We start from the raw sequence: 12,828 nt of genomic DNA, 5'->3' as shown, positions 1-12,828 counted from the left end.
GCAATAAGAAGGGTAACAAGGAAATAAAATAAAATACTGTACTTTCATACATCTCGAATAATTACAGCATACGTTTCGCACACATTAAATATATATATATATATATATATATATATATATATATATATATATATATATATATATATATATATATATATAGTTGACTATATGTAGTTACTAGTATATATGGACATATATATATATATATATATATATATATATATATATATATATATATATATATATATATATATATATATATATATATATATATATGTATGTATATGTATGTATAAGGCTAATGACACGAAGGAAAATTGAAACAACAGGTGGTTGCTAGGCCTTTCGACACAACTGTCCTTCACTAGTCAACTACTAAAGGTCAGTTGTGTCGAATGGCCTAGCAACCACTCCATTGTTTCAATTTTCCTTCGTGGCATTAGCTTTATTTATACACATTCATCACGTTCCATATCTTCGTGATTCAGTTATTCATACTTACTTGTATATATACAGTATATATATATATATATATATATATATATATATATATATATATATATATATATATAAAAATATATATATATATATATATGCAGATTTCGTTGAATTCTGCGGTTTTTCCATTGTTGATCAACAATCCAAAAGCCACAGAATTCAACGAAATCTGCTTTCAAAAAAAAGTTTGCCTCAAAGCATATATATATATATATATATATATATATATATATATATATATATATATATATATATATATATATATATATGTCTGTGTGTTTGTGAATGTGTATGTGTGTGGGTGGGGGTGGGTGTTTGTGTGTGTATGTGTGAGAGAGAGAGAGAGAGAGAGAGCTCATTGTGTGGATATAATAGACTTTCTCTATGCTTGTTGTTAAATTATCATAAGTCAACAATAGCCTTTTATTTTCAGTTACAGTCAATAAAAATCAGCGCAGTTTGTACCAGTTCACATCTCGTGTCTCACTTTTTTCATTCCCTGTAACGCCTCTTTTAAGAATCTTGCATTGTTCACAAATAACTACTAGTAAATCCTTTTGTTCTGCTTCTAAGCTTTCAGTTAGATGTCCTTACTACTCATAAAATTTTCCAGTTAATTATGTTCTTAAACACAGGCCATGTTTGCGACTTTAGCTTCTCGACAACAGTATGAGACTTAACCCAAGCTATTAACTGTTCTGCACTCATTCTAAAGGTACGAGTGCCTATGCAAACATGGCAACAACATCCATTGATCTACTATGGGGGCCATCAGTTCTAAAATGGCCATCTTCAGATTTATGGCGTGTTTGTTATTTTAAAACTACGTGGGGAATTCCTTAGTAATCGCAGACGGGTGTTCTAAAACCCTCTGGAGACCACTCTCTGGACTTGGACCCCAACCAGATCAGCAAACGTCTTCTCCCGCAATACCGTGACCCAACCATAACCTGGAACAACCAAAGACATAATTTTTTTATATCTTTTTCTTTTACTCTAATCATTGCTTATATGTAGAATACTTCCTTGTCAGATTATAGTAAAGAAATGTCTTTTAATGAATGGGGTCTTTTCTTAGGTTTTCATCTAAGAGTTTGAAAGTCACAGTTATAGTCATGCTCTAGAATCTGTCTAAAATCTTACCCAGTGAGGGATAGAAGACTATTGTAGGGATATAAAAAAATCTGTAAAAATGTTGAGGAAGGGAAAGACACCCTAAATTGCTTGTGTTATACTTTCCAAGATCAAAATTGGTAAGACTGGCAGAAACATTAGCAATATTCAAAGGATAATTCACATTTGTAGGTACAAAAATCTAAATAGAAAAGCTACATCATTTTTCCCAGGAACACAATTCTATGTTCCAAAATATATTTGTTTAAATTTTTGGTACGGCAGTTGTCCAGTTTGGAAATTTATAGGGAAAGGAATGAAATACAACTTCTTTCCCCTTTCTCCTCTGTTTTCTTAACTCATTACATCGTCATTCGCCACTTCCTTCTTTTATCCCTCCTCATTCCATCTCTTTAGTGAAGAAGTGAATTCCAGTCCATTTATTTAAAGTACCCTGATCCCCTATGAACAAAGAATGCTTTTTCCTACCATTATTTGTGTTATATCAGTGCAGTCCGCTCCTTCAACATCCAATGACAGAATCTTACACACACCTGATCCGACGCCCTCCGATGTCCGTATGCATAAGAAACCTTGATATTGAAACAGCATTCTTTCAAAATAAGGTTCCCCAAGGTTCTTTCCCATACATATAGCCAATGCTACACCACTACCGAGTTCCAGTGTAAGAGGCCTAAAGGAAAGGTTGATTGCAGATCACTTACGAACACTGAATGCACTAATCGACTATAATACTTAGGTGGAAAGGCCACCATGTGTATGGATTTGTGATGTATCCAAGCTCTTTGATATACTGGGCTTAAAGGGTAGTATTAAAAACTGTAGGATAGTCAGCAACACCAACAGTTACGAAAGTTAATAAATAATTGAAGCAACAGTTAATAAATTAAGAAAAGGCATATATTAGGACTCAAGTCTGAAGTACAATGACAACTAAAGTCAACTCTATCCGAAGGAACAATGAGAATAACATGACACACTGAAATTGAGTATATAATGTTTGTTGATAAAGCGATGCACCTGCAAGAAGGAGGAAAAGCATAGACATTGATGTTTGCTTTTATATCAAGCATATTAAAACTGATTTTTATGATAAGATAGGTTCTTTAATACAGGGCTGTTGGGGATTCCTTGTTAAAAAAAAGTTTCATGTCCTCTTTTCTTTTATTGTTTCCTCTAGGAATTCTACAATTTTCTGTTTTATTTATAATTTTGGTGCATTTTCTCTCAGTTTCTGATTTTCATCTGTTTTAAGGCTATATTCAGCTCACATTTCTTCAGCGCTTTTGTCCAGATGAAGGCCAAGACAGAGATGATTATAATTATTGGAGCCAAAACTTGCTCATAGTAATTAAGGAAACAACTTCAAATCCACTAACACCTGAATAAACTCATAATCTTATAAGAAAGAAAAATACAATATGTGAAATGAATTAGTGTCAAATAAACGAATGGATGAAACACTGAAAGTAAAAGAAGCTAGAATAATTAGTGTGGGCATGAGTTATGAAGATTTGTACCTCATCCCAAGAGATGTAATGTATCTTAATCGATTTCGTGTACTGTTTTTTGCTGAGGAGCCAGGAAACAGTGGTACAAACAAAAGACTTAGCTTTCTGTAAAACAAAAATATGTAGATAAAAGTAGAAAATAACTGTAAATATTTAGGAGAAAGAATGTGAAAAAATGAACTAATGCGGAAGAAAAGGGAAAAGAAGAAGAAAAGAGGGAACTAGGGTAGAAGAGTTTGGATGCGCCGTTTAAAAGACAAAAATCTCCGCACAACTGCGTTGAACTATTATTACTACTAGTAATTATTACTGGTGACGTTTTTTGATGTCAGAAAGTACAAAGGTACGTAACCCCTTAAAGGCTTATATAAATATAAGAAGCCTACTGATAATATGTTGTACGTCAAATTTTCTTCCTCCTTTAACGTAAGTCGCTTATAGGTTTGCTAAGGCTCATCTGAAATCTTCCTCGTTTCGAAGAGAGGCGAATCGTTCCCAGACCTGTTATCCCACCCTAAATGGGCTCAGGCAGGGCCAAGAAGGTCGATTTTCGTCAGTATACAGAAATCACTTCACAGTTAGTTCAAGTTTGGGTAACACTGCGAAAGAATTGTGCAAAAGTTCTGCTATTTACGTTGTAACGGGGGCTGGGTGTTCCAGGGGGCAGAGGCACTCCAGCTGGGGGAGGGCACGGCACGGCACCCCGGGGTAGGTTAAGGGAAATATAGGTTAGAATACATCCCAGTTTTATGTCTTTGATTCCCATTTAAACAAGGTGTGGCCCCCAGAAACAGGCCTAACTCTTGTGCAGTCTACCGCAGTTTAAGTATTTTAGTTCGGATTTTTTCAGTAGTTTTAAGTCGAGTCCTCTGGACAAGTTATGGTAGTTTAATCCTAGGGCTTAACATTAGATTAAGGCCTGGGTAATTCTTATTTCTACACCTGGACCAGTTCTTTTTGAGGGTTTTGGAGAGCAGTCACCAGACTGTGAGGGTTCGTTCTATTCAGAACTCATGCAGGCTGAATGATGAAGCACTGATGATACCTAGCCCATATTGTTGGCCACCTCCATAGAGTGTGATCCCATTGGTGAAAGGAATCTTGTGGTTCACTCTCGAGTGAGACCATCATTTCAATTGATATAATTTCTTTTTGGAACAGGTGAACAATCTGAGTTATGGGTCAGAAGGTTCCCTGGCATCCTGCTGCTCTTCCAAGTTGCTTCCTTCATGTCTGTCATATCAGCAGAGGTTCTTTGCTGGAAGAGATCAAGGCTACTTTCCCTCAGATTGATTTGTTAGCCTGTTGTCTGACAAGAAGCCATTTCATCTATGTAGTCAGGAACTTGGAGTTGGTTACCATGGTCTCCTTCCTTAGGTGTAGGCAATGATGGGGCAGAAGCTTGGAAGGTAGAAATAAGGTGCCAAAGAATCTCCTTTGGTGTTGTAAGAGGCATGTTACTCTGCAAAGATCCAGAACTTCCAAAGCTCCTTCTTCCTCTTAGATGCAAACTTGACCTGTTTGGACAGTCACTGTCAACAATCCAGACAGAAATTTCTTGTTGGTCTTATTTGTCTCTGGGAATGTCCTCATGAGTACTGTCAGCTTCATCTCTTTTGATGAAGCCGGCTTAAGTGATTGAGAGGTTTGACCATTATCCAGTGTCAATCACACAACAATCAATCACAAAGGAAAAGGTATGAATATAATCAGAATTTTTACAAAACAACAAGACTGAACAAGCCAGGAGAGACGTCTGTACTCAGTGGCAGCCAGGAGCAAAGTGGAGTGGCGACTGACAACTGGGCAGAGCTTTTCCCTATTTGTTGGTAGTTAACTACCTTGTCTGTATATCTGGATGGCTGTTTCCAGCTCACACTTGAAGCAATCTCCAATGTAAAGGCCTTCAGGTTTGTATGTTAGGAAAAATATGAATTACTTTTAAAATTTGAAATTTTTCATGATTATTTTGTAACAGTTTAATTAGAATTTGAGCACCCTGTAATTGTTAAATTTTTATTTTTTTAGGTTATCTTTGACTTTGGGTTTAGCCATGACTTCTTAGTTACACTGTCGCAGAAGTCCTAAGCAGTCTTATTTGGTGATATCCTCTTATATCATTAGCTATTACTTCTTAAAAACAACTATTTTGTATAGTATTTGGGGTTTCATGAAGAAATGGGTGTTCATAGTGATGACAAATGTTTGCCCAAAGTGCTGTATATTTTGCAAAGAAAAGTGTTTGGGTAATGAGAGTGTCAAAGGATTTGGTACTTTAAATCTCTTTAGTCATGGCACCTGCAAGGAGAGCCATGTAAATGACATTCTGATGGGTATCAGGCCTGGAGCAGCTTCCTATAAGAACATCATGAATTGTTATGAAGTAATGCTGTACAGTATGACTGTAAGCACAGTAGGGGAAATGTAAAAAAAATCTATACATCTTAATTGCCCTGTACAGTATTTGCATTTGGTTGAATTTAATGGCTTTTTGATATGTACTGAAATTAAACTCTCTTAGATCATGGGGTTCCAAAATTCATCTGTAGCAAACCCCACTCACTGTTACGGACATAGCAATGTTTTTCTTTTAATGTGCACTTTAACTTTATTTTCCATGTTAAAAATCTTATTATAATGTCATTAGAAGCTAAATATCTTTGGTTTATTGTATTCTGTTAAAAAATGGAAAACAACAAAAAAAAATCAAAATGCTAAAATGTTTGCTGAAAATTTCCTGCAACTGATGTCATCAGGATTCCAAGTGTTGGGAATAGGTTGTCATTTTTACTCATGTGATGAATTATTTGCAAGATCATGTTGACTTTACAGAACCAAGAGTTTTGTGTTTAGGAATGCAACATTATAATTCTTGAATGAAATTTCCATCATGTAATTGGTACAGTTATATGATTCTTATTATTTTTGAAACAGTTTATGATTGTCTGAAGATGTCTGATTGGAATGATATCCTTTTTTGCACCTGACTGATATTGGGATTACATTAATTTAGTTGAAGAAGGCGAGGATGCTTTTAAAACTGAAAAAAATCAAGAATACTGTTAATAACTTGTACTTTTCATCTTTCAGAGCTACGCAAAACAAGAAACTTCAAAATAGTGAGCCATTGAACTGGGAGATGTTAGAAATGAGTGACTCTGTACACTATACTCAATTTAACTTGGAATTATAATGAACTTATCTGTGGATATGTAAAGATAATGTGGTAGGTACTTTTTAAAAATTTCCAGGTGTCTTCCACTGCAAAAGTTTGCATGTGCAATGTCTTTAACTTTGTATGTAGAATTAGAATGCCAAATTTTATGAAGGAAATAGAGGCTCATATGAAGAAAGCAGAGGCTCTTACACCTTTCATCACATCTTTCAAGCAGTGATGACCACTTGTGCATGTGTTAATCTTTCATTTTCATATACAGTAATAAAAATAACACTAAATTGTAGCTTATGTTTTGTCACTTGCCTCCAATTTCCTGTGACTGTTGAGTGAAAGAAAGGAATACTGATTAATGTGTACAGACATATACAAAGGTATCTCTAAGAATTTTCAATGAATAATTTGTACATTTTACTGTTATAAATCCTAACTAAAGTGACTTTGGTAAAAGAGAAAATGAAATGCAGCGTAGGACAGTATAGCCGTATACTGTACTGCGATTCAAGGAAGAGCACTCCTCCTCTCTCCATCATCATCCTCTTATGATTTATTTCATTCCTTTGCACCAAACCTTAATTTCTTTTCAGTGTTATAGTTTCAGTTTTATATCATAGGATTTTTTTCTTTATTGAGAATTAAGCTCAAATTTAAATCCTTGTGAGAATTCTTGTTGCTAATGATAAGAAAAATAGATATACACTGGAGTTCAGTTGATTAATCTAACATTATTCAGACAAAACTGTAATACTGTACTGTATAAAAAGGTTTATTTTCAAAGAGGATGTTGATTTTTGTCAATCAGTGGCAGTACTAATATAACCAAGTACTGTATGGTGTTTTAAAAAACCTCCCAGTTTTGTAGACTGCTGTACATGAGCAGTAGGATACCTTGTTGTAAGTTATCTCTCTATTTGGAGTTGTATGGTCTTTGTGGCAAGGGTATAATATTCCCCTGGAATTTAAAACTCTATTATTATCCTAGTGTTTTAGAAATAATATAGAAAGTTTATTGTTGTAATATATCTTTATTTCAGATAATAGGAAGAAACGAATCTTCAAAATAAGTGAACATGCCCCCTTTTAAGCAAGTATTGGGATTACAAGAAATTGCATTAAATCATGTGTCACTTATTCTTCGGAAACTCTGCTGTGATTGCACGATTTTTAAAAAGGATATCAAGTTTGTCATAGATTATTTTGATATCCTTTTACCCCCTCAAATTCAATCTGCAATATGTGAAAAGTTTTTACAAGACTCACGCAGGGTAAGCATTATATTACTGTATTTACACTGATCCCATCACAAACACATCATTTATAGATACAGTAGCCTGTATTTGTGGTGTCTAAATGTTTCAGACATTGTAGTGTATTATTTTAACAGAAGATGAAAAGTAGTAGTACCATGCTTGTACTATCTATATCCACAGGTCCAAAGCAGGTAATTACCTTTTGTTTCCTTGCAAACTTCTCAGGTTACTCTAGCCAAATTTCTTGTATAGTAATGGGTTTGTATGTGAAAATAATCAAGTTTAAGTAGAGAAATATAGAATTTCTTTTTGCACGAACCCTTTACTGTATGGTAGCCTAATCTGAGGTAGCAGTAATTGCCACACATTTTGTAGAAGAGGATATCGTACATGTGTATATATGCATATATATATGTGTCTGTGTATTTATGTGTACAGTCTATGTAAATAACATCTACAAGGAAGGATGAAAAGGGTTGTATATTCTGACCATTTTCAGCTTTATTGCTAAGCCATTTCCAGAACAGTAAAATAATGAAACATGTACTTATACGGAACTCTCCCAATGATGCTGAAGGATGTGAATACCAAATTCCCTGTAAGTCTTGTATTAATATTTATATTGGTCAAACTGGAAAATAATTTGGAAAAACACAACAGTGTAAGTGTCAGGTATGTACAGGTGAACAGTGGAGTTTTTTTACATGATGAAAACTATCATTCAATCAATGCTGCAGTGGCAAAAATTATAGTTTATTCCATTACTCTAATGCATTGCAGAGCAATATTATTGAGTCTAGCTCTATAAAAGAAAACTTTTGTAAAGACATGAATAGCAGTTAGGGCTAGTATTAATTTCAAAAGAAATATGTAAAATGTTTTAAATTTAAGGGTGGTTAGTTGACCGACTGGGAAAAGGTGATGAGACACCCAAACAATAATAGGATTTGTAAATGATGACCTGTCACTAATGAGTGTAAGGACTCTACCCCATGCACTAGTGAGCATAAGGTCTCCATCCCCTGTGAACCTGTCAGGTGTGAATATTTGGTTTCCAGCTGTCTGTATTTGTGTACTGGCTTGCTAGCATGTACATTGTAAATTTCCTCCACTATGTATCAGTCCTCTGAAAATAGCTTAGCAATAAAGCCAAAAATGGCCACAATCTATAATAATTATTCAGCTCTCATAGATGATAGATATATAAACCATGTGGTATATATATATATATATATATATATATATATATATATATATATATATATATATATATATATATATATATATATATATATATATATATATATATATTTATATATATATATATATATATATATATATTTAATTGGCAATGCTGAATGGGTGGCAATGCTGGTGATGATGGTAACGCTGTTTATAATCGAGCACACTGAAAAAGACTACAGGCAGGGGTAAATGCTAATGTGGTAGGAGGGATGATTGGTGAGGGTGGGGCAGGTCTTGTCTGCTTGAGAGCTTCTGCTACAATTATTACTGGACTGACAGCAATTATGTCATTACTTATCATTTACTGTACTGTATTGCTTTTGAGAGGCTGAGAAAGATATGCCATGACTACTTCATAGAAGTTTCATTCTCCATAGCTGTGTGTGTGTGTGTGTGTGTGTGTGTGTCCTCTTCTCACTCCCTTCTGTCTTGCTATCCCCTATGAATGATTCCAGTGGTGACAGTGAATTTAGCAGTGCTCAAATTTGCAAAAAATTCGGTTTTAACACTGTATTAAAAATGCTTCTCTGAAATGTGCGTCACTGACTTATGGTGGATTCGATCTTACAGCGCTTTGTCAGCGCTGTAACTTGGTGTTGCATCAAGTTATGGCGCTGTAAGTGCTGTTGACAGCACAGTGGCAAGAATAGACATTAAGTTAACGGCACTTATGATGCTGTAACTTGGTGCAACATCAAGTTACGGTGCCAAGCGTCAAGTTACAGGCCGTTAAATCACCGATAACAGCAAAAAAACATGGATCCCCCGTCGTAAGTCGAGGCAAGTAAATGAAAATTTTAACAGATTACAAAAAAGTATCCTTATAAACTGCTCAGTTGTATTGCTTCAGAACTTTTCTTCCCAGTGTATGTGTTTGCGTGTTCATGTGTATGTATACACTATGTGTGTGTGTGTATACATACACATGCATCATGGTGAGGTAAACTATAGTACACACTTGCTGTGCATTAATGTAGCATGAAGTATATGTTACATGGAACAATCAAAGAAAATTATTGAGAAGCATTTTTGCTCTGTTAGTGAAGTATGAGTGTTCTGACACAGACAGATTTTAACCCCCCCACCCTTAGATCCTCAGTGTTAAGAATGCAATGTAATGACTGCTAAAATATTCAGAAGTAACGGATTATAATAAACAGAAATAAATTGTTATTATTTATATCTGTATATGCTAGCATTGAAGCAAGAACCTGTTTATCTGGCTTTTTCAGAAATACAGTCTATGGTGGCATGTTCCAAAATAAATTTGTTGATGTTATTGGCTAAAAGATGCATTGCTCTAATATTTTGTGTGGACACCTACACTTAAAAGAAATGGATGCTAAGTTGCCTCTGTATGAAACAGTTGAGCAATATATGTTAGTATCTGATACACTTGTATTGAACAAGTGCATTTTACACTTGGAAAACTATGAGTTAGTTAATAAATTACTTCTGTGTATTTTCTTATTCCCGACTAGCATGAGAAATAAAAAACATGCAAAACAATGGTTTGTGTGCTCATGCAATATCAAATGTTTAATTTATGCATAATTTATTTAACTTGAGAAAAACCATTGTCAGCACTTTAGTATTAAAGCAGTTGTTTTCTGTATTTTTTTGCAGATCATATACAAGGAGATGTTGAATGAAAAGTATTTATACCTTTGCACAGAGCTTCATGCAGAATTCCTTTGGATAATTGATTGTCAGAAATTAATGCCATCTGTTTTAGGAGAGCTAGATGGGAAGCAGTTAAAATCCCTAAAGATGAATTATGCTCCTGGGCAGTACGATGGAGGTAAAGAGTATGCTGAACTTGAATCTTCCAGCGAAGGGCCAATTCATCTGTACAGATTTCTGTCAACACTAGTGAACCTAAGAAGCTTGAAATGTTCACAGCTTTGCAATAACACCATGCTGAAAATTCTATCCAAACATTGCCCCAGTTTGGAGGAACTCAGCATTGACATGTGCTCAGGAGTAGATGATGATGGTTTGTTTTATCTTTGTGGGTTTGTTCCATCTGAAGACTGTTTTGGTGACATCAGAAGTGGTGCTGTTGTACCTTCCAAGTCAGGATGTAGGAAACTGAAGAAAGTTCACTTGGAGTATACATGTGCTGGCACTCATGGCACTGCTGTACTCTTGAATTTATGTCCAGACTTAGAAGAGCTTTTGGTAACTCCAGATGTCAGTTTGGGTGATGTTTTTTATTTGCTTCATGGAACTAATCCAGAAAGGCATGAAGATGTGAAAGTAAAGTATCAGTTGAAGGTACTGAAAAGTTACATGGAACTTGATGAAGATGTATTGTCTCTTATAGCCAAAACTTGTCCACATCTAAAGGCTATTACTTTAAGGTGCAATGGAGTTGAAAGAAAAGACAGAAATATACTTGCTAATTTATTGGGACTACCTATTGAAACTTTGGATGTAATGAATTGTAGTATGCCAGCATTACTCTGGTATCTAGAAATTTGTGGCAAGAATATTGAATCACTAACCATTGAACATCTCTCCATGGCTTCAATGCATTTGACATTCACAAGAACTCATTTGCAGAGTATAATAAGAACTTGCCCTAATTTAAGGAAATTTACCTTGAAACTTAATAATAACCCAATTCGGCCAGACTCACCTTACTCTTCTTTTGGCTCAGGTTTGCTATATTTCACTAATTTAACTCACTTAAATCTGGAGGGGTTATCTATATCTGTGGAGGATTTGTCAATTTTCCTTACAAAATGCAACAGTTTAATGGAACTGCACATCCTCATTTTGAATCTTGAAATTTTAGAGGATAATGTCTTGTATGATTTTTTGACATCTGGTTGTTTACAGAATCTTAGGTACCTCTTCCTTTATCGACCACTCTTAACCATAAGTGGTTTGAAGAGGCTGGTTAAATATTGTCCAAAGTTGCACTCAGTAGGACCTCTGTCTTCTTGGTCAATTTCTGAAAAAGAAAGAGAAAATTTTATTAAGGAAATCAGAATAAACAACTGGGACTTGAATGTGGCAAATACTGAAATGTTAAGTATGTTTCATATTTGAAGTGAGAAGTTTATTACTAAAGAAAATTTTTTGCTAATATTGTACAGTGATGTATTTAGTTTTTCTAATAAAAATTTTGTGAGCCTTTTATGGTTATCATTGTCTTTATAAAATAAAAGTATAATTGTTCCGATGCAATATACAAACTATCAGTCCTTTACATTAGGAATTACTGTCAGCAAAACGGGAAATAGCCGTTGAACTTTCAAACACGGTGGTTAGGTAGTTAACTATCATCCGGTAGGCGGGAGTCCTGCCTGCCTGGATGTAAACATTCCAATTTGCTTTCGGCCGTCATGTGACACAGACGTGTTCCTTCGCTCTCTGCCCGGATTTTCGTTGAGCTGTTTCTTGGTGGGATCTTGTTTGTTTGTTGTGTGTTGTGTATTCATTTCTTTATCATGAAAGCTCATGAAGGAAGTAAACCTTGTAAACCCGCCTTTCCCCAGCTTGTGTGTCTTCGGGTTGGCGGGAAGAAATGTGGCGGTTGGTTTACGACGGGGTTCGTTCTTGCGGGAAGAAAATCGTGTAATACGGAAAATCGTCGAAAATCATCAAAAATCATGATCTTACTTTTTAATGCTCTGGGTGCATTGAAAACGATGTAAACTGCATTATTATTGAGTTTTACATCAAAAACCTTCAAATTATGATTATTCTGCCGTTTTGGGGCCTATTTCTTGCGTCGGGGGCATGTGTATCCCCGAACATGCGTGATGCCGGAAATAATTTCTGATGAATATATTTGAGTGTTGCTCCCGGGGGGGACTGCCTCGGAGTTTTTGATCTAAAGTTGATGTGGACCCACACGCCCTTTGCTCTGCTTGCAGGGGCATGTGTATCCCCATGATTCTCCTTGTTCTGAGTGTTGCTCCTGGGAGGTGCGAGTCAGACAGGAGGAACTCTGGAGAGTCGTCTCCCCAGAGTTTGACTACGACAGCATACGTTCCTGGCTCGG

At 35.3% G+C, this 12,828-nt stretch overlaps 1 protein-coding gene across 3 annotated transcripts; it reads left to right on the top strand.

Moving 5' to 3' along the window:
• Positions 1-3,351: 3,351 nt before the first annotated feature.
• Positions 3,352-11,957, top strand: LOC136828845 (uncharacterized). Of its 3 annotated transcripts, none has more exons than XM_067087117.1 (4): positions 3,352-3,486; positions 6,234-6,369; positions 7,353-7,583; positions 10,440-11,957. In XM_067087117.1, the coding sequence occupies exons 3-4, from the start codon at positions 7,389-7,391 to the stop codon at positions 11,868-11,870; spliced, it is 1,626 nt and encodes a 541-aa protein (XP_066943218.1). In that variant the 5' UTR covers positions 3,352-3,486; positions 6,234-6,369; positions 7,353-7,388; the 3' UTR covers positions 11,871-11,957. The 3 variants fall into 3 exon arrangements, with proteins under 3 accessions (XP_066943218.1, XP_066943219.1, XP_066943220.1); XM_067087118.1 differs by lacking the exon at positions 3,352-3,486 and adding an exon at positions 3,664-3,855; XM_067087119.1 differs by lacking the exon at positions 3,352-3,486 and adding an exon at positions 3,699-3,851.
• Positions 11,958-12,828: the final 871 nt, after the last annotated feature.

Source organism: Macrobrachium rosenbergii, chromosome 43 (genome assembly GCF_040412425.1).
Source record: "Macrobrachium rosenbergii isolate ZJJX-2024 chromosome 43, ASM4041242v1, whole genome shotgun sequence".
NCBI lineage: Eukaryota > Metazoa > Arthropoda > Malacostraca > Decapoda > Palaemonidae > Macrobrachium > Macrobrachium rosenbergii.
This window is presented reverse-complemented; position numbering and strand designations above follow the sequence as displayed.

Coding starts and splice junctions, on each gene's coding strand:
- LOC136828845 (XM_067087117.1), top strand. CDS start 7,389: ATGCCCCCTTTTAAGCAAGTATTGGGATTACAAGAAATTGCATTAAAT. Junction 7,584..10,439: donor TTTTACAAGACTCACGCAGG/GTAAGCATTATA, acceptor ATTTTTTTGCAG/ATCATATACAAGGAGATGTT.